The sequence below is a fragment of the Trichomycterus rosablanca genome, chromosome 10 (genome assembly GCF_030014385.1).
Source record: "Trichomycterus rosablanca isolate fTriRos1 chromosome 10, fTriRos1.hap1, whole genome shotgun sequence".
Taxonomy (NCBI): domain Eukaryota; kingdom Metazoa; phylum Chordata; class Actinopteri; order Siluriformes; family Trichomycteridae; genus Trichomycterus; species Trichomycterus rosablanca.
The window spans coordinates 28,100,280-28,126,322 of record NC_085997.1 but is presented as its reverse complement, the minus strand read 5'-3'; the positions used below and the strand labels follow the sequence as shown (position 1 = coordinate 28,126,322).

The following is a 26,043-nucleotide window of genomic DNA, read 5'->3' as shown; positions in this document are numbered from 1 at the left end:
GACTGCAAAATGTGTTTTACCACGATTGTTATTTTAAAAGCACATAACATTAAAACCACCTCCTTGTTTCTACACTTACTGTCCATTTCATGAGCTCCATTTACCATATAGGAGCATTTTGTAGTTCTACAATTACTGCCTGTAGTCCATCTGTTTCTCTACATGCTTTGTTAGCCCCCTTTCATGCTGTTCTTCAGTGGTCAGGACTCTCCCAGGACCACTACAGAGCAGGTATTATTTAGGTGGTGGATCATTCTCAGCACTGCAGTGACACTGACATGGTGGTGGTGTGTTAGTGTGTGTTGTGCTGGTATGAGTGGATAAGACACAGCAAAGCTGATGGAGTTTTTTAAACACCTCATTGTCACTGCTGGACTGAGAATAGTCCACCAACCGAAAATATACAACCAACAGCGTCCTGTGGGCAGCGTCCTGTGACCACTGATGAAGGTCTACAAGATGACCAACTCGAACAGCAGCAATAGATGAGCGATCGTCTCTGACTTTACATCTACAAGGTGGACCAACCAGGTAGGAGTGTCTAATAGAGTGGACAGTGAGTGGACACAGTATTTAAAAACTCCAGCAGCACTGCTGTGTGTTATCCACTCATACCAGCACAACACAGTGCTAAGAATGACCAACCACCCAAATAATACCTACTCTGTAGTGGTCCTGGGAGAGGGCTAACAAAGCATGCAGAGAAACAGATGGACTACAGTCAGTAATTGTAGAACTACTAAGTGCTTCTATATGGTAAGTGTGTGTATAAACAAGGAGGTGGTTTTAATGTTATGGCTGATCAGTGTATGACCATAGCACTCCGATTTTAAGCAGATGACGGGCGATTGTGTACTTCTTTGGCTATTAAACTAAGCCTGGCTAGTAAAAAAAAAAATCATCACTTAATTTTAATGTGTATTTTTCTTACGCAATCACGTTTAGCCCCTGAAGACTACTTGCAGGCAGTGCTGGGGTAAAGTCTGGGTAAATATACTCCCCCCAGACTATTAGAAATCTATTAAAGTACCAGACAGTTTGTTACATTTGGGTGCACTATGAAAATAACAATAAAACATTCAAATCTAAAATGGTCTCTGACAGGCACCATCACTTATTCTAAAGTTTTTACAGTATCACTGTCCCTACCAGAGGTAGTTTCACGTCAAAGCCAGTCTTAAGTGTCCTTTAAAGAAAAATATTTCAAAATACAACAGTACAGGAGGCAACTAATGCCAAGATCAGCATCTGTTCTGGACACCGTCTCGACAAATACAGCAGAAAAACCTGATGTGATATGATTATTGGCATTGGGTCCTGGGTGGGGAAGAAATATCCATAACAAAGTAATGTTTCGAAATCTTCCTGCTCCCTTTGAACGGTGAGGTTAGAGTGTAAGCCCAGCAGTTTTTTCCCCTCATAGAAAAGGGTCCACACCCAGATCCATTAAGCCATCTGGATCCATGTTAAAAGAGGACTCGAAAGACTGCTGGGCATTCTGATGCAACTTCTGGTGGTGGCGCAGGTTGGACTTACTGGAAAAACGCTTATCACAGAGAAGGCAGGAAAAAGGCTTCTCTTTGGTGTGGATGCGTCTGTGACAGATGAGCTGGGTGGACACGCGAAAGGCCTTGCCGCATTCCATGCACTGGTAGCGCTTTGGCTCGACATGAATCCGCCTGTGGTTCTTCAGTGCCATCAGGTTAGTGAACTCCTTCTGGCACACTGAACAGTAAAAGGAACCGGTCTTGTGGCTGTTCTTGTGGTTGAGCAGAGATCCGGCGTGTCGATAAGAACGTCCGCAGTGCTCGCACACGTGGCTCTTCTCCCCTGCTTCACCGTTCTCTTGTTGATCTTGCGGATCAGAAAAGCTCTTACCCACAGGACTAAACCCTGGATGCATTTTAGGGAGACTTGGGAGCTCCACCTGCTGGTCCATTTCAGAACCCCATGACAAACCTTGTGGCACCGATGCGCCTTGGTGATCATGCTCCTGTTCCTGCATGCCCCGGTGGAGCTCCTGGTGCTGCTGAAAGCTGGCCATGTTAGGGAAGTTCTGCTGGCACACATTACAGTAATACGGCAGTCCCTTGCTGTGCACCTCCATGTGGCTTTGCAGGTGTGCAAACTCACAAAACGTCTTTCCGCAATCCGGACAGCAGTGGCGTGCCATCTGCAAGTGGTTTTGCAGTTCCAGAGGGTCAGTGAAGGTTTTGAGACAGAGGCTACAATTGAGAAGGTCAGCAGAATGAGTCTTTTTATGGTTCAGGAGAGAGCCGGCGTGCCTGTAGGAGCGCCCACACTGATCACATCTACAATTAAAAGATAACGAGAATTAGTTTTAGTGAAATAAAACAGCATGTTACCTCATGACCATACAGAATAGCTTTCCAAAATATGTCAAGGTATTCCACATATCGGGTGCTCGGGTGGTGCAGCATTTAAACTTGCCAGCCCACCATTGCTGAGATCTCAAGGTTGAATCTCAGCTCTGCTATCAGCCAGATTGGGGCCTACACAGACATGATTAGCTATGTCTGGAGAGATTACTCATAACTGCTGCAATTGCAGCGTTGCTGGATGATTGATGGCATGGTGAATAATGGAAAGTATTTCATGACTCAAAAGGGTGTGTTTAAAGTATGGGTCACTGCAGAGTAGTCCAAAAATTAAGAAAAAAAAGAGTATCTTTTGGTAGAAAGTCCATGCCATTCATGTGTTGTGTAACATAATATTTACACTGATCAGCCATAACATTAAAACCACCTCCTTGTTTCTATGTACACTTACTGTCCATTTGATCAGCTTCACTTACCATATAGGAGCATTTTGTAGTTCTACAATTACTGACCATCCATGTGTTTCTCTGCATGCTTTGTTAGCCCCCTTTCATGCTGTTCTTAAATGGTCAGGACTCTCCCAGGACCACCACAGAGCAGGTATTATTTGGGTGTTGGATCATTCTCAGCACTGCAGACACACTGACATGGTGGTGGTGTGTTAGTGTGTTGTGCTGGTATGAGTGAGACCAGAAATTAGTTCACCAACCAGCCAACAGCGCCCCATGGGCAGCGTGCTGTGACCACTGATGAAGGTCTACAAACAGCAGCAATAGATGAGCGATCGTCTCCGACTTTACATCTACAAAATGGACCAACTAGGTAGGAGTGTCTAAGAGTGGACAGTGAGTGGACACGGTATTTAAAAACTGTCTGATCCACTCATACCAGCACAACACACACTAACACACCACCACCATGGTATTGTCAGTGTAGTGCTGAGAATGATCCACCACCTAAATAATACCTGCTCTGTGGTGGTCCTGTGGGGGTCCTGACCATTGAAGAACAGCATAAAAGCGGGCTAAAAAGGTATGTAGAGAAACAGATGGACTACAGTCAGTAATTGTAGAACTACAAAGTGCTTCTATACGGTAAGTGGAGCTGATAAAATGGACAGTGAGTGTAGAAACAAGGAGGTGGTTTTAATGTTATGGCTGATCTGTGTACATTGGTGATACAATTAGTGAAAAACGAGGAAATTCCAGATAAAGCCATAGAAAAAACATATATAGAAAATACATACAGTGTATCACAAAAGTGAGTACACCCCTCACATTTCTGCAAATATTTCATTATATCTTTTCATGGGACGACACTATAGACATGAAACTTGGATATAACTTAGAGTAGTCAGTGTACAACTTGTATAGCAGTGTAGATTTACTGTCTTCTGAAAATAACTCAACACACAGCCATTAATGTCTAAATAGCTGGCAACATAAGTGAGTACACCCCACAGTGAACATGTCCAAATTGTGCCCAAATGTGTCGTTGTCCCTCCCTGGTGTCATGTGTCAAGGTCCCAGGTGTAAATGGGGAGCAGGGCTGTTAAATTTGGTGTTTTGGGTACAATTCTCTCATACTGGCCACTGGATATTCAACATGGCACCTCATGGCAAAGAACTCTCTGAGGATGTGAGAAATAGAATTGTTGCTCTCCACAAAGATGGCCTGGGCTATAAGAAGATTGCTAACACCCTGAAACTGAGCTACAGCATGGTGGCCAAGGTCATACAGCGGTTTTCCAGGACAGGTTCCACTCGGAACAGGCTTCGCCAGGGTCGACCAAAGAAGTTGAGTCCACGTGTTCGGCGTCATATCCAGAGGTTGGCTTTAAAAAATAGACACATGAGTGCTGCCAGCATTGCTGCAGAGGTTGAAGACGTGGGAGGTCAGCCTGTCAGTGCTCAGACCATACGCCGCACACTGCATCAACTCGGTCTGCATGGTCGTCATCCCAGAAGGAAGCGGATGCACAAGAAAGCCAGCAAACAGTTTGCTGAAGACAAGCAGTCCAAGAACATGGATTACTGGAATGCCCTGTGGTCTGACGAGACCAAGATAAACTTGTTTGGCTCAGATGGTGTCCAGCATGTGTGGCGGCGACCTGGTGAGAAGTACCAAGACAACTGTATCTTGCCTACAGTCAAGCATGGTGGTGGAAGCATCATGGTCTTGGGCTGCATGAGTGTTGCTGGCACTGGGGAGCTGCAGTTCATTGAGGGAAACATGAATTCCAACATGTACTGTGACATTCTGAAACAGAGCATGATCCCCTCCCTTCGAAAACTGGGCCTCATGGCAGTTTTCCAACAGGATAACGACCCCAAACACAACCTCCAAGATGACAACTGCCTTGCTGAGGAAGCTGAAGGTAAAGGTGATGGACTAAACCCAATTGAGCACCTGTGGCGCATCCTCAAGTGGAAGGTGGAGAAGTTCAAGGTGTCTAACATCCACCAGCTCCGTGATGTCATCATGGAGGAGTGGAAGAGGATTCCAGTAGCAACCTGTGCAGCTCTGGTGAATTCCATGCCCAGGAGAGTTAAGGCAGTGCTGGATAATAATGGTGGTCACACAAAATATTGACACTTTGGGCACAATTTGGACATGTTCACTGTGGGGTGTACTCACTTATGTTGCCAGCCATTTAGACATTAATGGCTGTGTGTTGAGTTATTTTCAGAAGACAGTAAATCTACACTGCTATACAAGTTGTACACTGACTACTCTAAGTTATATCCAAGTTTCATGTCTATAGTGTTGTCCCATGAAAAGATATAATGAAATATTTGCAGAAATGTGAGGGGTGTACTCACTTTTGTGATACACTGTATATAATTGATTTAGAATAATTCTCAGTGAATGCATTTTGTTTTAGCCATAGGCCTTCCACTCATGTGTCTTGTCATTTGACCTGCAGCCTGATGAAACTCCAACCACATGCATTTAGTCAAATGACCACTAATGGTCAGTGTTGTTTCTCATGTTCAGCTGTTTTCCCCTTCAACATTAGCATTTTTAGGCTGCAGCTTGAAAAAGGCAGCTTTGACCTTCTTGACTACATGCTTTTATTTCATCAGAGAGCTGATTGTCTTCCAAACTACACCAAACAATAGGGTTTTTTTACTGTGGATACTATATGGATCAGATTCGTCTTTAGAGTTACGCCTTTTACACAATTTACACTCGTCTCTGTCTCCTAATTGATAACCCTTAAGCATATAGATAGTGAAGTTAGAATGGGAAAAGTGAATTTCTGTACTCTTTTCTGTACGTTTTCTCTTTTTATCATTGGGAAACTGGTTTCTATGGATACGTGTGGTAGCAGAACTACAGCGAATAACATTAGCCAAAACACTTGATCCAAAAGAAAGAAGACAAACAAGTATAAAAGCACAGAAATGGCAATCTGAAATAGTGTAATTATCAGACTGCCACTAAGTGGTGGGTATTTTGCTCTGTATTTTCCTTACAGGAGGAGGAAAAAAACACCACTTTAGGTGAAGGGAATGGAAATGGAAAAAGGTCAGTGCAAAGCAGTTTAACCGAGTGACAGCAGTGCCACTCATTACAGAAGTGTGCTGATTAAAATGATCTGACGAGAAGGGAAAACACATTTCAGAACAAACAAACAGACTAAGACCACCCAAGAAGGATGGGCCCTGCTGAGTCTGGTTCCTCCATTGTAAAAAGCGCTATATAAATAAATCTGACTTGACTAAGATTTTTGTAGTAAATGAGCAGCACTGCAAGTTCAGGCTTGTGCCCTCTGAAATTTGTTTAATACACTCAATTTGTAAGCATGGGCGCTGTGGTGATGCAGCGTTAAAATACACTAGCCCACTATCTCTGAGATCTGAGGTTTGAATCTCAGAGGTGCTATCGGCTGGGTTGTCTATACAGACATGATATGGCCATGTCTTGGGAGAGCGAGGCAGCCTAGCCGGTGGTAGGCGCACTTCTTAGTGCGCTTTCAGTACCAGTCCCAAGCCTGAATAAAAATGTGGGTGGCGTCAGGAAGGTAAAAACTGAGACGACACCTAAATATAGGCCAAAAAAGGTTAGAATTAATTACATACACCAATCAGGCATAACATTATGACCACCCCCTTGTTTTCACACTCACTGTTCATTTTATCAGCTCTACTTACCATATAGAAGCACTTTGTAGTTCTACAATTACTGACTGTAGTCCATCTGTTTCTCTACATACTTCTTTAGCCTGCTTTCACCCTGTTTTTTAATGGTCAGGACCCCCACAGAGCAGGTATTATTTGGGTGGTGAATCATTCTGTTGTATGAGTGGATAAAAACTCCATCAGCATTGCTGTGTCTTAAACACCTCACCGTCACTGCTGGACTGAGAATAGCCCACCAACCAAAAATATCCAGCCAACAGCGCCCCGTGGGCAGCATCCTGTGACCACTGATGAAGGTCTAGAAGATGACCAACTCAAACAGCAGCAATAGAGGAGCGATCGTCTCTGACTTTACATCTACAAGGTGGACCAACTAGGTGGGAGTGTCTAATAGAGTGGACAGTGAGTGGACACGGTATTTAAAAACTCCAGCAGCGCTGCTGTGTCTGATCCCCTCATACCAGCACAGCACACACTAACACACCACCACCATGTCAGTGTCACTGCAGTGCTGAGAATGATCCACCACCTAAATAATACCTACTCTGTGGTGGTCCTGACTAGGGCTGGGCGATATATTGAGTTTTAAAGATATATCGATATATTTTCATACGCGATATAAGATAAGACAATATCGCTTATATCAATATAGATGTTGCGTTCCAGTTAGATCCGACAGTTCGTCGTTCCCTTCTCCCAGTTTGTCTCTGCACATGTTCACCTGCCCCGCCTCTCTCCCTCACTGAACACAACTCGCCCCTCCCCCACCACGTCAGTCACCCGCAGGGTATGTTCTAAACAGCTCTAGTGACTATAGAGCGCCGTCTAAAAATGATATTTTCGTTGTTGATCTCTTTGAATCAATAACACTTGCATTGATGTAGATTTGAAAATGATAATACTGAATATAACATTTCAAGAACAAAACTGTTTGATGTTTATATGAGCTTTGATCTGGTCTGGATGCGGAGTTTTATATCGGGCATGTGGAAACGTTGGGGGAACGTTCGTGGGGGAACATTGGGGGAACGTTCGTGGGGGAACGTTGGGGGAGCGTTCGTGGGGAAACGTTGGGGGAACGTTCGTGGGAAACGTTGGGGGAACGTTCGTGGGAGAACGTTGAGGGAACGTTCATGGGGGAACGTTGAGGAAACGTTCGTGGGGGAACGTTGAGGGAACGTTCGTGGGGAAACGTTGGGGGAACGTTCGGTGGAAACGTTGGGGGAACGTTCGTGGGGGAACGTTCGTGTGGAAGCATTGGGGGAACGTTCGGTGGAAATGTTGAGGGAATGTTCGTGGGGGAACGTTGGGGGAACGTTGGTGGGGGAACGTTGAGGGAACGTTCGTGTGGAAACGATGGGGGAACGTTCGAGTGTAACATTGGGGGAACGTTTTCTCCCAAACGTTTTCTCAACAATCCACCCAAACGTTTTCTCAACTATTCACCCAAACGTTTTCTCAACAATCCACTCAAACGTTTTCTCAACTATTCACCCAAACGTTTTCTCAACAATCCACCCAAACGTTTTCTCAACTATTCACCCAAACATTTTCTCAACTATTCACCCAAACGTTTTTTCAACAATCCACCCAAACGTTTTCTCAACAATCCACCCAAACATTCCCTCAACAATCCACCCAAACGTTTTCTCAACAATCCACCCAAACGTTTTCTCAACAATCCACCCAAACGTTTTCTCAACAATCCACCCAAACATTCCCTCAACAATCCACCCAAACGTTTTCTCAACAATCCACCCAAACGTTTTCTCAACGATCCACCCAAACGTTTTCTCAACAATCCACCCAAACATTCCCTCAACAATCCACCCAAACGTTTTCTCAACAATCCACCCAAACGTTTTCTCAACAATCCACCCAAACGTTTTCTCAACAATCCACCCAAACGTTTTCTCAACAATCCACCCAAACATTCCCTCAACAATCCACCCAAACGTTTTCTCAACAATCCACCCAAACGTTTTCTCAACAATCCACCCAAACGTTTTCTCAACAATCCACCCAAATGATATTTTCGTTGTTGATCTCTTTGAATCAATAACACTTGCATTGATGTAGATTTGAAAATGATAATACTGAATATAACATTTCAAGAACAAAACTGTTTGATGTTTATATGAGCTTTGATCTGGTCTGGATGCGGAGTTTTATATCGGGCATGTGGAAACGTTGGGGGAACGTTCGTGGGGGAACATTGGGGGAACGTTCGTGGGGGAACGTTGGGGGAGCGTTCGTGTGGAAACGTTGGGGGAACGTTCGTGGGGAAACGTTGGGGGAACGTTCGTGGGAGAACGTTGAGGGAACGTTCATGGGGGAACGTTGAGGAAACGTTCGTGGGGGAACGTTGAGGGAACGTTCGTGGGGAAACGTTGGGGGAACGTTCGTGGGGGAACGTTGGGGGAACGTTCGTGGGGGAACGTTGGGGGAACGTTCGTGTGGAAGCATTGGGGGAACGTTCGGTGGGAATGTTCGTGGGGGAACGTTGGGGGAACGTTGGTGGGGGAACGTTGAGGGAACATTCAGTGTGGAAACGATGGGGGAACGTTCGAGTGTAACATTGGGGGAACGTTTTCTCCCAAACGTTTTCTCAACAATCCACCCAAACGTTTTCTCAACTATTCACCCAAACGTTTTCTCAACAATCGACCCAAACGTTTTCTCAACAATCCACCCAAACGTTTTCTCAACAATCCACCCAAACGTTTTCTCAACTATTCACCCAAACATTTTCTCAACAATCCACCCAAACGTTTTCTCAACAATCCACCCAAACGTTTTCTCAACAATCCACCCAAACGTTTTCTCAACTATTCACCCAAACGTTTTCTCAACAATCCACTCAAACGTTTTCTCAACAATCCACCCAAACGTTTTCTCAACAATCCACCCAAACGTTTTCTCAACAATCCACCCAAACGTTTTCTCAACAATCCACCCAAACGTTTTCTCAACAATCTACTCAAACGTTTTGTCAACAGTCCACCCAAACATTCCCTCAACTATCCACCCAAACATTCCCTCAACTATCCACCCAAACGTTTTCTCAACAATCCACCCAAACGTTTTCTCAACAATCCACCCAAACGTTTTCTCAACTATTCACCCAAACGTTTTCTCAACAATCCACCCAAACGTTTTCTCAACAATCCACCCAAACATTCCCTCAACAATCCACCCAAACGTTTTCTCAACAATCCACCCAAACGTTTTCTCAACAATCCACCCAAACGTTTTCTCAACAATCCACCCAAACGTTTTCTCAACAATCCACCCAAACGTTCCCTCAACAATCCACCCAAACGTTCTCTCAACAATCCACCCAAACGTTTTCTCAACAATCCACCCAAACGTTTTCTCAACAATCCACCCAAACGTTTTCTCAACTATTCACCCAAACGTTTTCTCAACAATCCACCCAAACGTTTTCTCAACTATTCACCCAAACGTTTTCTCAACAATCCACTCAAACGTTTTCTCAACAATCCACCCAAACGTTTTCTCAACAATCCACCCAAACGTTTTCTCAACTATTCACCCAAACGTTTTCTCAACAATCCACCCAAACGTTTTCTCAACAATCCACCCAAACGTTTTCTCAACTATCCACCCAAACGTTTTGTCAACAATCCACCCAAACGTTTTCTCAACTATCCACCCAAACGTTTTCTCAACAATCCACCCAAACGTTTTCTCAACAATCCACTCAATTGTTTTGTCAACAGTCCACCCAAACATTCCCTCAACTATCCACCCAAACGTTTTCTCAACAATCCACCCAAACGTTTTCTCAACAATCCACCCAAACGTTTTCTCAACTATTCACCCAAACGTTTTCTCAACAATCCACCCAAACGTTTTCTCAACAATCCCCCCAAACGTTTTCTCAACAATTCACCCAAACGTTTTCTCAACAATCCACCCAAACGTTTTCTCAACTATTCACCCAAACGTTTTCTCAACAATCCACCCAAACGTTTTCTCAACAATCCACTCAAACGTTTTCTCAACAATCCACCCAAACGTTTTCTCAACAATCCACCCAAACGTTTTCTCAACAATCCACCCAAACGTTTTCTCAACAATCCACCCAAACGTTTTCTCAACAATCCACCCAAACGTTCAGTCCAAACATGTGAGGGGGGTTTAACGAGAACGCTACTTTTAATACCACACAAGCTCAGTGCAAAACAACAGAAGAACATGAGCACAGCCGGAAACGATAAATTGTGATACCTTCCCTACACACTCGCTCCCTGCGCCCTATAGTGCACTTAACATTCTTAAAGGGCCAGACAATATATTTAGTGTGATTGCAGTAAGGCAATTTGTCTGTTTTTTGTCCGGCCTTCTTCGTCCGCAGTTTTCGAGATATCGACCCCGTTCCAACGCCAAATCGTCTGGCCTGTTCGGGAATACAGCGCTTGTATACAGGTTTTCGATCCGCCCGCCACGCCTGCTTTTCCGACAAATTTTTCCCATAGACTTCCATTCATTGAGAAATTGAGATATCGACGCCGTTCCAACTCTAAATCGTCCGTCCCATTAATGACATCACTTCTTGAAGAAAACTTTTTGATCCGCCCGCCCGTCACGCCCGTTTTTTGGTCCCATTGACTTCCATTCATTTTTTTGAATGGTTATTTCTATAACCTTTACATAACCTTTATTTAACCTATAAGGCCCCATTCACTTCCATTCATTTTTGAAAGTTCGAGATATCAACGCCGTTCCAACTCTAAATCGTAAAGCCCACTGATGTAACCCCGACTCAGATACAGCATGGGGATTCGAACCCATGCCCAACTGCCATGCCTGTTTTTCAGCCCCATTCACTTCCATTCATTTTTTGACAGTTCGAGATATCAACGCCGTTCCAACTCTAAATCGTAAAGCCCACTGATGACACCCTGATTTAAATACAGCAAGGGGATACGCACTCCCTCTCACCTGCCACGCCCAACCGCTGCACCGCAATCACACTCGCATTTTCTGCAGGAAATGCACATCTCTAGTTGTAATTCACATTACACGACAGGAGATACCTTAGAAACAACTTTCTTTTTTTTAGAATAGCTCTTTTTTTTTTAAGTAAAAATAGTTCTTGTGTGAAGCTTCCCCAGCATGAATTTTAATAAAAGTGCCTGTAAAAAATTTGGAACATGTAGCTTTGTCTCAGAAGTGTGTTTTTGTTAATACCTTATGGGATAAAAAAATATCGAGATATATATCGTACATCGCCGTACAGCGAAAAAATATCGAGATATTATTTTTGATCCATATCGCCCAGCCCTAGTCCTGACCATTAAAGAACAGGGTAAAAGCAGGTTAAAAAGGGATGTAGAGAAACAGATGGACTACAGTCAGTAATTGTAGAACTACAAAGTGCTTCTATATGATAGAAACCAGGAGATGGTTTTAATGTTATGGCTGATCTGTGTATCTGTAAACACAAATTCCTGAAACGGCATCAAAAAGACAAACCAAGATATGTGGGTTACGACCTAAATCCTTCAGAATAAAAAAAACTTTACTCACGAGTAACACTTGTCTCCGGCATCCTGACTGATAGGAGAGCGTGATGCGCTGTTTTTGTAACAGCTATGTCTCTTCAGTCCAGATTTGCCCTTGAATCTCTTGCCACATGTTTGGCAAGTATGAAGGGTGACTCCTCTGGCATGGATCTTTTGGTGGTTGTAGAGGATACTGGAAAGGCGGAAAGCTTTGCCACAGGTTGGGCAGACATACTTTTTCTTTTGTGTGTGGATTCGGGTGTGGTTACGCAGCGCCATCGGATTGGAAAACGGCTTGGCACAGAAGGAGCAAGTGAAATGACCAGTCTTGTGTGTGTTCTTATGGTTCAACAGGCTGCCTGCATGACGATAGCTTCGGCCACAAATGTTACACCTGTAAGGTCTCTCGTCTTTTACTTTAGGCTCATTTGTACTGATGTTATGCTGAGGTTCTGCAGGGGCGGATTTAGGACCAGGTTCTTTGTTAAAGGTGCAACAGGAGTGGCCTACAAGTAGCTCAGCAGTGGGAAAGGCCAAGCGGCAATTCTTGCACGTTAAATCCTTTGACCGTCTGCGACCTTTACGCTTTGCTCTCACTGCTGCTGCATTCCTGCGATTGTGTTTGCAAGTATGATTCAGTAACTGTTTCTGTCCCCGGAATGACCTACCACAGTCCTGGCAGCAGTGCTTCTTGGCTGAGAAGTGAGTCCGTAAATGGTTCTTCATCGCCAACTGGTTGCTGTAGGTATTGTTACAGATAGCACAATAATACTCTCCTGTTTTGTGGGAGTTCTTGTGGTTAACCAGACTACCAGCGTGCCGATAACTCCGCCCACACTGATCACAGACATAAGGCCGTGGGTCATTAGGATCACCTAAATGGGCGTCCTTTTCCGGGCTAGAGTGTTCACTCTTCAAAAAGTCTTTCTGCCTGCGCCTTCGACTGCTTCTTCTTTTGTTGGCATTGATGGAGTGCATTCCACTCACAGACACATTCCCACTCATCTCCATGAGGGTCTGAATCTGTTTGTTGAGTTCCTCAATCTTGGCCTTGTTTTCTTGATGAACTCTTTGATGGTTCACCAGTTGTTTGTGGATTTTGAACGCTTTCCCACATTCTGTGCAACTGTGCCTGATGGAAGGAAAAAAAACAGCACTGGTGAGTCAGTATTATAATGGCATGACATTTCTGCTGAAGGAATGCTGCTTGTTTAAGGTTAATAACTAAAACGGAAGAGAACAGATTTTTGATGGCATTCCACTTAAACTGAACATAAATCCTCCTTTGTGGTAGAAAGTTGGCGGTACACGATTCCCGGGGATTTGCATTTTCACTTCTACAGCCGTCATGGTAACTATAATACTTTAAAACTGCTCTAGGAATGCAACTAAATACACTTCTAGAGGACGTTCTTGGATTTCTCTAACTTATACGTGTATTTATGGGTTGATTACTCAAAAAAGATGCCAAAAGACCCTACCAGATTCAAGTTTTCTTCCCAAATCCCTACTTTTCCCAATCTAGTCATTTCCAATTCCAAACTGTAAATCTGCTGCCGCTTGCAACCCTCGATCTGATCTGTACCTCAAACACTTCCAATAATAACATCCAGTCACTGGAATCCGTAGCCTAGTGGGTAGAGCTTTGGGCTATCAACAGGAAGATTGACGGTTCAAATCCAGCCTCTGCTATGCAGCCACTGTTGGGTCCTTGAGCAAGGCCCTTAACCTTGTCTGCTCCAGGGGCGCCGTACGATGGCTGACCCTGTGCTCTGACCCCAGCTTCCAAACAAGCTGGGATGTACAAAGAAAGAATTTCATTGTACTGTACAACTGTGTATGTATATATGACAAATAAAGTATATGAAGTATATCTATCATAGATAGGGATGAGGTTTGTTTGTTTATTAGGATTTTAACGTCATGTTTTACACTTTAGTTACATTCATGACAGAAACGGTAGTTACTCATTACACAAGATTCATCAGTTCACAAGGTTATATCGAACACAGTCCTGGACAATTTAGTGTCTCCAATTCACCTCAATTGCATGTCTTTGGACCGTGGGAGGAAACCAGAGCACTTGGAGGTAACCCACGCTGACACGGGGAGAACATGCAAACTCCACCTGAGAATCGAACCCAGGACCTTCTTGCTGTGAGGAGACAGTGCTACCCACTTAGCCACGGTGCCGCCCGATAGGGATGAGGTAAGGTGACAAAATGTCAAAATGCAGATCGATAGAAGGGTTAGTCAGTAATTGTTAGGGATGTAACGATTCACCACAATACAGTTATTAACCGATTCAAAAATTCCACGATTCAAATCGATTTGACATGTATAATGAATCAATATTTACTTTTAACTGGTTAAACGTCACTGGCGCTATACACCTCGCCTGGTTAAACGTCACTGGCGCTATACACCTCGCCTGGTTAAACGTCACTGGCGCTATACACCTCGCCTGGTTAAACGTCACTGGCGCTATACACCTCGCCTGGTTAAACGTCACTGGCACTATACGCCTGGTTGCCAAATTCGGGGGTTTTCAGCCAAATTGGGCTTAATTCGAAATTGTTTTGCATAGTTTGTACCTACCTCAGACATAAAAGGGCATTCATTATTTACATAAATAAAAGATAATCACAAATACAGTATTTTATTTCTTTTTTTTTTAAAGAAATAATAAAAGAAAACTTTGTCATAATTTGTCTTTAATTTCAGTTTTTTTTTTAAATCGGGGAAAAAAATCGTATCGTGAACCCAGTATCGTGAATCGCATCACATCGTGGGTAGAGTGTATCGTTACATCCCTACTAATTGTCATTCACTAAGTGCATCTGTACGGTACATAAAGCTCAAAAATGCTTTAGTGAATTTTATTTGGACTTAAAGTTTTATCTATTAATCACAGCATCTGGGTTCCTTCCATTGCGCTTACACCAGAGTAACATATAAAACGAGAAGACGACATAATTACACAATTTCATTGCTCTATTCCCACTTTGGGAATGGACTGCATTTGGTTTAAGCTAGCGTGACTAAGACGAATCAGCAATTTCAAATTTAACCTTGTTGGTATGGATTCATCAATAGACCAATCAATCGATAATGATATTCATTGCTGATCATTATTTTGAATCGATTTCATCTACTGCTTATAGTTGCGCCAGTTCTAAGTAAAGAAGTCAATATTTCATACAAACCCTTCACTTACTTTTTAATATCGAAGTGTGTTCTCTGGTGGTTCTTCAGGGCCAACAAGTTATAAAAGCGCTTCTGGCAAATGAAGCAGCGGAACACGCCTGTCTTGTGTGATTTCTTGTGATTCAAGAGGGAGCCAGCATGCCTGTATGATCGTCCACACTGGTCACATCTGTACAGCCGCTCTCCATTTCCTAGACTTTCTCTCAAAGGTTCGACTTCTCGTCCCAGAGCGCTGACGATATCTGGTTTCTCTTCACACAGTTCGAGATTCTCAGCACTTTGCTCTGGGCAGTTATGATTTTCGAGGTGATGAACGCTTGTAAAGAATACACCACACTTCCCACAAATAATACTTTCTATTTCCTCTTTTGGTTTGAGCCCACTGGGGTTCTGTGTAACATATTGTTCTGGTGGCTTTTCCTCTGTATCGCTGTGAAGCAGCTGATGCGCCTGTAGGTCCTGTTTCTGTGTGAAACTCTCACCACAAGTGCTGCAGATAATCAGACCTTGTTGGATTTGACCTGGTTCTTCATCTTTCTCGGGCTCAAGGGAGGACGTAGAGGAGGGACCAGATGATGACGAGGTTCTGTTGGTTTGAGTGTGCCCCCGGAGGTGGCTTCTAAGAGCTCGCATGCTGGAATAGTGATTGCCACAGATAGAACATTGATACATCTCTTCATCTTCTTCCTCGTCTTCATCATTTTTGTAGGGAACCTTCTCATGGTCACTCAGCATCTGCTCGTGCATAGTGTCATGAATGTTTTGTCCTGAAAAATATGCACTTTCGTTGGGTACCTCGAAAACAAAACTCTCCCCAGTCTCTTCTAAGGGTTGCTTAAAATCTGTCTTGAAGTCAATATCTTGGCTGTCTGACTGATACTGCTGATTTAAAAGTGGACACGTGTGTGATTTGATCCCTGCAATATCGATGAATGTCTTTCCACAGTCCGCACACATGTGCCTCCCCATGAGGGCTTCACCCTGAGGTAGATCATCCTGATGTCGGTCCTCAGAAAAGGAACTGTCGAATTGTTCATGGAATTCCGTGTCATCTAGATCGTTAACGTTCTCCTCATCTGAATTCATGTACGCAGAGTCTTCCAAATCCTGAGAAAGGTCTAGAACATGCTCATCACCGTCCTGTGCGGCAAAGCCTCCCTGCTGATTTTCATGCGTCAAGGGCTCAGAGGAAAGCCAGTCACCTTCTGCCGTAGATGTCAGCATGGTAGGTCTGCCCTTATGGATGCGAAGATGACTGCGCAGGGCGGCCAGATGCGGATAGTTCTTGCGGCAAATAGAGCACTGGAAAACGCCCGTCTGATGGGAACGCTTGTGGTTAATCAGACTACCTGCGTGTCTGTAACTTTTGCCACAGATTTGACACTTGAAACGGCGGTCAGAGCTCCCAGCTTCTTCTTGCTTGTAATCCTCAGTAGCGTGTGCTGATGGTTCGGGGTTAATGTCTTGACAAGGCGGCTCCAGGTCCTCTCCCTGAGTATCTGAAGTAGTCGGGTCGTCACCGATAGGATGAGGTACATATATATGACCATTTTCCATTGGTCCCTGGGTTTGGTCATAATCAACAGTTTTGTCGAGTAAAGGAGGCAGTGGTGGAGTGTCACTGGAGGGTGGATACTGATTAGAATCAGGAGAATGAGTAATACTATTATTATATGAAAAGTGGGCATCCTCTGGTATACTTGCAGGGAGCTCAAAGGAAATCGAAGAGGAGTTATGCAAAATAATATGATTCTGAAAATCATCTTCATTAGCAAACGCCATCTGACAAAGGTGACAGAAAAGGACATCTGTAACCCCATTCTGCAATACATTGGGTACCTGTTTGGACTCAGAGGCTTTGCAGGGCTCAGGGGTACCTGGGATGACCATGCTGGGACGACTTCTGGTTTTACTGTGGCTTCGCTGGTGACTGCTAAGAGCGGCAAGGTTGTTGAGCTGTTTAAAACACACCGGACACTCAAATATTCCCATCTGATGAGTTTTCTTGTGATTTATCAGGCTTCCATTATGTCTATATGACTTATCGCACATATCGCACTTAAACGGTCGGTCACCATCGTCACCAGCTGGGTCACTTTCAGCAGCCGAGCTTAGGACGCTCTCCGACATCAGATCATTGTTAAAGCCATTTTCAGAAGTAACAGCCAAACCCATGTTGGCTGCCAAATTAGGCATAGTGTTGAAACCCTGCTCATGTATTTGCTGAAGCGGCTCATTTTCATGAATGCCCCCAGTCTGATTTTGTTCCAGATTGTTTCTCCTGGTCCTTCTTTTAAACTCTCGATTGCCGTGCACCTTTTGGTGGGTAGTCAGTTGAGCTGCTAGGCGAAAGGCTTTCCCACACTCCTCACAGGAATATTTCTTTCGTGAAGTGTGAATTCGCAAATGGCTTTTAAGAGCCAATGCGTTAGAGAGTCTCCGAGCACATATCTGACACTGGAAGGTGCCGACATCATGCGTTTTCTTATGATTGGCCAAGCTACCGGCATGTCTGTATCCTCGTCCACACTCATCACATTTAAATTTCCGATTTAAATCCTCGTCAGACTGATGACAAAAGTCTGAATGCTCTAAAAGACTGGGCATGTCTGAACATGCTATACCGCAGTGCTTGCATAAAAAGCCCTTGGTTCTGCTTGGCTCTTGCATAGCCAAGAAGGTATAAGAAAATGATGTATAGGATTATTAAGAGCCAGTTTGTCAGAGGTGGGCACCTTTTTCATAGGTATGGTTCTTGTCCTTACTTCAGTCAAACTGATGTGAAGTCCAAACGCAAAGATAACATTTATAAAGAAAGAAACAGATGTGTTTTCTTCCATGCCATTGAAAATCAGATAACAGGGTTCACAAGGGCACAACTCCAAATGGATGCTGAAGAGAGAAAGAGAAAAAATGAAAGGTTTAAAAAGCAATATTTGTGCTTCATACTCATGTAAATAATGTTTGGCTTATAGAAGCTACTGTTAGTGAGTGGTAAAAGAGTGATGTTAACCTATCTTAAACGAGTTTTAAGTAATTAAGTTATTTCTAAGTTAATTATAAAGTTTTTTAGAATCCATGAGACAAGATTAAGATTTCACTCCACTGATATATTTTACATATACACCGATCAGCCATAACATTAAAACCACCTCCTTGTTTCTACACTCACTGTCCATTTTATCAGCTCCACTTACCATATAGAAGCACTTTGTAGTTCTACAAGTACTGACTGTAGTCCATCTCTTTCTCTGCATGATCAGTGTAATAAGTAATAATATAGACTGTGAATTAGGCAAGTCTTGATCTAATATTAAGCGTTGGTATAAATGCCAATATTGGCTTATTGTACCAATAGTACAATTACATACTACAGTATGTAGCACGTATGGATGCAGGTGGAAAACTCACATTCAGGGCAGTGGTAACTCAGCGGTTAAGGTACTGGACTATTGTACTGGCTACTTGGTTATTGTAAAGTTACAGGTTCAAGCCCCACATATGAAGGTTGTTATTGTTGGGCCCTAAAGCTTCAACAGCTTGAATTGTACACATAAGCCCAGCTGCAATTGTTAGACAAATTGGATAAAAGCATTGGCTAAACAACATAAATGTTCATTAAGAGTAAATTTAAGTATATTAGACTGGGAAAACAATTCAAACTAAATTAATATAAAGTTTTGCAAAGCATGCTGTTCTTCAGTGGTCAGGACTCTCCCAGGACCACTACAGAGCAGGTATTATTTGGATGGTGGATCATTCTCAGCACTGCAGTGACACTGACATGGTGGTGGTGTGTTAGTGTGTGTTGTGCTGGTATGAGTGGATAAGACACAGCAGCGCTGATGGAGTTTTTAAACACCTCACTGTCACTGCTGGACTGAGAATAGTCCACCAACCGAAAATATCCAGCCAACAGTGCCCCCATGGCGCCCAGGTGGCGCAGCGGGATATTCCGCTGACGCACCAGCACCGAGTTTCTGAACCTCCCGGTTCGAGGCTCGGTGTTGCCACCGGTCGGCTGGGTGCCATCTGGCAGGCATAATTGGCAGTGCCTGCAGGGTGGGGGACCGGACTATATGTGGGTGGGTGGGTCTTCATGCGCTGTGTAAGGACCCTGATTTGCAGAAGAGACGCCCGTGCAGAATGCACGGACGAGAAGAGGAGGGCTGTACACGTGTAAAGAAGGCGTGGGGCAGCGGCGTGCTCTCCTTGGATGCAGGTCTGGTGTGCCTGTTAACAGCGGAAGACAGATTGGAAGCGCTAAAAATTGGGAGAAAAATTGGGGAGAAAATTCAGAGAAAAAAAAAAAAAAAAAAAAAAAAAAAAAAAAAAAAAAAAAAAATTAAAAATTAAAAAAAAGTGCGCCCCCATGGGCAGCGTCCTGTGACCACTGATGAAGGTGTAGAAAATGACCAACTCAAACAGCAGCAATAGATGAGCGATCATCTCTGACTTTACATCTACAAGGTGGACCAACTAGGTAGGAGTGTCTAATAGAGTGGACAGTGAGTGGACACGGTATTTAAAAACTCCAGCAGTGCTGCTGTGTCTGATTCATTCATACCAGCACAACACACACTAACACACCACCACCATGTCATTGTCACTGCAGTGCTGAGAATGATCCACCACCTAAATAATACCTGCTCTGTGGTGGTCCTGTGGGGGTCCTGACCACTGAAGATCAGAGTGAAAGCAGCCAAAAAAACGTATGTAGAGAAACAGATGGACTACAGTCAGTAATTGTAGAACTACAAAGTGCTTCTATATGGTAAGTGGAGCTGATAAAATGGACAGTTAGTGTAGAAACAATGAGGTGGTTTTAATGTTATGGCTGATCAGTGTATAAACACTGGCTTAACTAATCTTAACTGTTGCATACCTGTTTTATTTAGCTTTATTTATCATTTCAGTTATAGTAATATCATATACTTTACAAAGCAAATAAGCTATAGTGCATCAGACAGTTTTGTATTACATTAAAAAGTAATTAAACCTAAATATATTATTTTAGAATAATTACAACTGTACTGATTACTTAGTACTGATGACTTTAGGGTCTTTAATTCATCTTAATGAACTGACAGTATTGTATCTGACTTAACTTGAACGTATACATTTATTGCTTTATCAATATATTGATTTTGAAACTGTATACAAAGCTCAAACATTATCTGATCACTCATAAAATTCAGTTTAAAATAATTTTTACTTATTTACAACCCCAAATCAGAAAAAGTTGGGACAGTATGGAAAATGCAAATACAATAATAATGCAGTGTTCCTTACATTTACTTTAACTTGTATTTGATTGCAGACAGGATGAACCTGAGATATTTCATGTTTTGTCTGCTCAACTTCATTTCATTTATTAATAAACATCCATTCCTGCATTTCAGGCCTGCAGCACATTCCAAAAACATGTTGGGATGGGGGCAATTTAGGACTAGTAATTAGGTGAAAAAACTAAAATGATGTGATTCCACTCAAAGGCCAGGGTCTGTCACGGTATGGGGGTGTGTCAGTGCCCTTGGCAAAGGTAATTTACACTTCTGTAATGGCAGCATTAATGCAGAAAAGTACATTGAGATCATAGAGCAACATGTGACATCATCTTTTCCAGAGATGCCCATACATTTTCAACAAGACAATACAAAACCACATGCTGCACACATTACAAAGGCATGGCTGCTGCAGAAGAGGGTACGTGTATTGGACTGGACTGGCCTGCCTGCAGTCCTGACCTGTCCCTACTAGAGAATGTGTGGAGAATTTTGAAACGAAAAATGCGACGACGACCCCGTACTGTTGGCAAAATTACAAAAGGGTAAATGCTTTACTGTCCCGACTTATTTTGGAATGTGTAGCAGGCCTGAAATGCAGGAATGGATGTTTAGTGATAAATGAAATGAAGTTAAGCAGACGAAACATGAAATATCTCAGGTTCATCCTGTCTACAATGTAATTAAAGTCAAAGTAAATGTAAGAAACTCTGTGTTTTTTTATTACTTGCATTTTCCATACTGTCCCAACTTTTTTTCTGATTTGGGGTTGTACCATCGACTCTAGGGCAGTTGTAGCCTAGTGGTTAAGGTACTGGACTAGTAAGCGAGAGGTCGCCGGTTCAAACCCCACCTCTGCCAGGTTGCCACTGTTGGGCCCTTGAGCAAGGCCCTTAACCCTCACTGTAAGTCGCTTTGGATAAAAGCGTCTGCTAAATGCCGTAAATGTAGTCGCATGTTATGTAAGTATACGATGACTTATCAGACCAGTGTTAGAAGACTGACACCACAGTTTACCTCATATATCACATTATTGCACCTTTCCTGGTGACATGCATGATTTTCAGATCTTTAGCTCAGACATTTTAGCAGCTGGTTTGTAGATCAGTGAAGGAGTTTGGAGGGACTGAACCAGCTGCCGAACACAATGAACCTCTGTTTACACAGTAAACAATCCCCTAACATGCTAGCTGCCTGAGCTAGCTATACAAATATAACATTGTCATTAAAGTTCTCGACGTGTTTTCATCTATACTAACCTTAAATGTGATCGATATTGATCAACAATACCGTACAGATAACGACTTTTTCTGAAATTCACTTTTACTGAAAGCGTTTAAATAAATCTAACACTGACGCGCACTGACTGTGCGAATGCATCTAGTTAGCATGTTAGCAGTTAGCATAACGAACGCACCACAAGCACAATGGTTTACAATAAAATGTGACAGTTTTGTCAGTAAACAGTGATAAACGGTACATACATCAGACATGGCAGACTCGTTCAGGTGAATCGTTATCCTCCGATGAGCTTTAACTGCTCGCTGTGGGGTTCAGGGCGGCTAGACACGTCCCCGTTCTGCCAATTGTCTTCTTACACTTCCTGCTCCCAGTACGTGTGCACCAGTGAAACGGTCCGACTGTGTAACACTTGTTCCATTAGGGCAACAATAATCACAGTTACCACCGTCACATTTATTTATTAGGATTGCATTCATGACAGAAAAGGTAGTCACTCGTTACACAAGTTTAATGTACAATTTTGAATCTCCAATTCACCTCACTCGCACGTCTTTGGACTGTGGGAGGAAACCCACGCAGACACGGGGAGAACATGCAAACTCCACACAGAAAGGACCCGGACCGCCCCACCTGGTGATCGAACCCAGGACCTTCTTGCTTCAGACCTTCAGTGCTACCCACTGAGCCACCACACCTCCTTATTTATACAATAAAAGCAACCCCATGTGACCCCCCCTTCAATTTGATACACAATTCAATTCACTTGCTTTAAAGAAATAGTTTCAACAATTAGGCTTCATGTTCTTCAGATAATTTGAAATGTCTTCCAACCTTATTTGTAATAAATAAAATAACAAAAAATATAGACCTGTGCTTATTTAAAGGAATGAACTCTAATTTTGGTTCATTTTAAAAAGCACTTCTAAGCTGGTTCTTAACAGGTTCTATTTTCTAGTAGATTTCTGAGGCTGGTTCTGAACAGGTTCTATTTTCTAGTAGATTTCTGAGGCTGGTTCTCAACAGGTTCAATTTTCTAGTAGATTTCTGAAGCTGGTTCTCAACAGGTTCTATTTTCTAGTAGATTTCTGAGACTGGTTCTCAACAAGTTCTATTTTCTAGTAGATTTCTGAAGCTGGTTCTCAACAGGTTCTATTTTCTAAAAGATGTCTGAGGCTGGTTCGCTACAGGTTCTATTTTCTAGTAGATTTTTGAAGCTGCTTCTGAAGAGGTTCTATTTTCTAGTAGATTTCTGAGGCTGGTTCTTAAGAGGTTCTATTTTCTAGTAGATTTGACTGACAATACAGACTTGAGCATGACAATATTCACCTGCTGCCAATTGACTAAATATTGTAGTACTCATCCTACATGCTGTGCACTTTAAAGTTATTTTTTTTAATATTCCACACGCTGCTAGCTTACATTATCTGTATATCACTGTATATTGCCATTGGTATGTTACCATATACAGGTCCTTCTCAAAAAATTAGCATATTGTGATAAAGTTCATTATTTTCCATAATGTAATGATAAAAATTAAACTTTCATATATTTTAGATTCATTGCACACCAACTGAAACATTTCAGGTATTTTATTGTTTTAATACTGATGATTTTGGCATACAGCTCATGAAAACCCCAAATTCCTATCTAAAAAAATTAGCATATTTCATCCGACCAATAAAAGAAAAGTGTTTTTAATACAAAAAAAGTCAACCTTCAAATAATTATGTTCAGTTATGCACTCAATACTTGGTCGGGAATCCTTTTGCAGAAATGACTGCTTCAATGCGGCGTGGCATGGAGGCAATCAGCCTGTGGCACTGCTGAGGTGTTATGGAGGCCCAGGATGCTTCGATAGCGGCCTTAAGCTCATCCAGAGTGTTGGGTCTTGTGTCTCTCAACTTTCTCTTCACAATATCCCACAGATTCTCTATGGGATTCAGGTCAGGAGAGTTGGCAGGCCAATTGAGCACAGTAATACCATGGTCAGTAAACCATTCAACAGTGGTTTTGGCACTGTGAGCAGGTGCCAGGTCGTGCTGAAAAATGAAATCTTCATCTCCATAAAGCTTTTCAGCAGATGGAAGCATGAAGTGCTCCAAAATCTCCTGATAGCTAGCTGCATTGACCCTGCCCTTGATAAAACACAGTGGACCAACACCAGCAGCTGACATGGCACCCCAGACCATCACTGACTGTGGGTACTTGACACTGGACTTCAGGCATTTTGGCATTTCCTTCTCCCCAGTCTTCCTCCAGACTCTGGCACCTTGATTTCCGAATGACATGCAAAATTTGCTTTCATCCGAAAACAGTACTTTGGACCACTGAGCAACAGTCCAGTGCTGCTTCTCTGTAGCCCAGGTCAGGCGCTTCTGCCGCTGTTTCTGGTTCAAAAGTGGCTTGACCTGGGGAATGCGGCACCTGTAGCCCATTTCCTGCACACGCCTGTGCACGGTGGCTCTGGATGTTTCTACTCCAGACTCAGTCCACTGCTTCCGCAGGTCCCCCAAGGTCTGGAATCGGCCCTTCTCCACAATCTTCCTCAGGGTCCGGTCACCTCTTCTCGTTGTGCAGCGTTTTCTGCCACACTTTTTCCTTCCCACAGACTTCCCACTGAGGTGCCTTGATACAGCACTTTGGGAACAGCCTATTCGTTCAGAAATTTCTTTCTGTGTCTTACCCTCTTGCTTGAGGGTGTCAATGATGGCCTTCTGGACAGCAGTCAGGTCGGCAGTCTTACCCATGATTGCAGTTTTGAGTAATGAACCAGGCTGGGAGTTTTTAAAAGCCTCAGGAATCTTTTGCAGGTGTTTAGAGTTAATTCGTTGATTCAGATGATTAGGTTAATAGCTCGTTTAGAGAACCTTTTCATGATATGCTAATTTTTTGAGATAGGAATTTTGGGTTTTCATGAGCTGTATGCCAAAATCATCAGTATTAAAACAATAAAAGACCTGAAATATTTCAGTTGGTGTGCAATGAATCTAAAATATATGAAAGTTTAATTTTTATCATTACATTATGGAAAATAATGAACTTTATCACAATATGCTAATTTTTTGAGAAGGACCTGTATTGTGTACCTCTGCTTATATGTACATACATACATTGTTTACTGAATACTGTACAATATACATGCACACGTCATTACATTTTCTATATATTGCCTGTATATAGTCTTATAGTTTGTATATTTTTGTGTTTAATGTTCTGCAACTTACGTACATTGCTTGTATACTGTATTTATACTAGAGAGATACCATCAGAATCAGAATCAGCTTTATTCGCCAAGTATGTTTACACACACAAAGAATTTGTTTCCGGCTGTTGTTAGCTCTCTACAATTTACAAACAATACAATATACAGACAAGACTATATATAGACAATAGTAGACCATCAGCTGAAACCAAATTTCTTGTGTGTATCCACATACAATACAGTTTTACTAAACACTTTTACTTTACAGTTTTACTAAACACTTAGGCTGACTTGTACTTATTTACTAACATTTTGTTCCATTCTTCTCCATTTCAAAAAAAAAAGAAAAAAAAAGGCACTTTGGTTCTAACAGGTTTTAGCAGATGTGTTCTTTGACCGTTGTTTTCCTAAACTTGAGAAATGAAATGTTCACTATAGAAGCACTTCTGTAAGTCGCTCTGGATAAGAGCGTCTGCTAAATGCTGAACATGTAAATGAAAATGTAAATACAATAAATCTGATTCTGATAGATTTCTGAGGCTGGTTCTCAACGGGTTCTATTTTCTAGTAAATTTTTGAGACTGGTTCTTAACAGGTTCTATTTTCTAGTAGATTTCTGAGACTGGTTCTTAACAGGTTCTATTTTCTAGTATATTTCAGAGGCTGGTTCTAAATAGGTTCCATTTCCTAGTAGATTTCTGTGGCTGGTTCGTAACAGGTTCTATTTTCTAGTAGATTTCTGAGGCTGGTTCTTAACAGGTTCTATTTACTAGTAGATTTCTGAGGCTGGTTCTTAAGAGGTTCTATTTTCTAGTAGATTTCTGAGGCTGGTTCTAAACAGATTCTATTTTCTAGTATATTATCTAGAAGATTTCTGAGGCTGGTTCTGAACAGGTTCTATTTTCTAGTATATTATCTAGAACATTTCTGAGGCTGGTTCTTAAGAGGTTCTATTTTCTAGTAGATTTCTGAGGCTGGTTCTAAACAGATTCTTTTTTCTAGTATATTATCTAGAAGATTTCTGAGGCTGGTTCTGAACAGGTTCTATTTTCAAGTAAATTTCTGAGGCTGGTTCTAAACAGGTTCTATTTT

At 42.5% G+C, this 26,043-nt stretch overlaps 1 protein-coding gene across 1 annotated transcript; it reads right to left on the bottom strand.

Annotated features, from left to right (window-relative positions):
- Positions 1-754: 754 nt before the first annotated feature.
- Positions 755-17,986, bottom strand: znf646 (zinc finger protein 646). The gene is made up of 3 exons (XM_063003752.1): positions 15,233-17,986; positions 12,041-13,147; positions 755-2,312 (listed from the first exon to the last, which is right to left on the bottom strand). The coding sequence occupies exons 1-3, from the start codon at positions 17,890-17,892 to the stop codon at positions 1,418-1,420; spliced, it is 4,662 nt and encodes a 1,553-aa protein (XP_062859822.1). The 5' UTR covers positions 17,893-17,986; the 3' UTR covers positions 755-1,417.
- Between the last annotated feature and the right edge of the window lie 8,057 nt (positions 17,987-26,043).

Bases quoted from the DNA above. Each gene is read 5' to 3' on its own strand.
- znf646 (XM_063003752.1), bottom strand. From the start codon at position 17,892: ATGCAAGAGCCAAGCAGAACCAAGGGCTTTTTATGCAAGCACTGCGGT. The intron at 13,148-15,232 runs GTAAGTGAAGGG...TCCTTCCATCAG, and splicing joins ACACACTTCGATATTAAAAA to GCACAGTTGCACAGAATGTG. The intron at 2,313-12,040 runs GTGAGTAAAGTT...TTTTAATTGTAG, and splicing joins GCCGGAGACAAGTGTTACTC to ATGTGATCAGTGTGGGCGCT.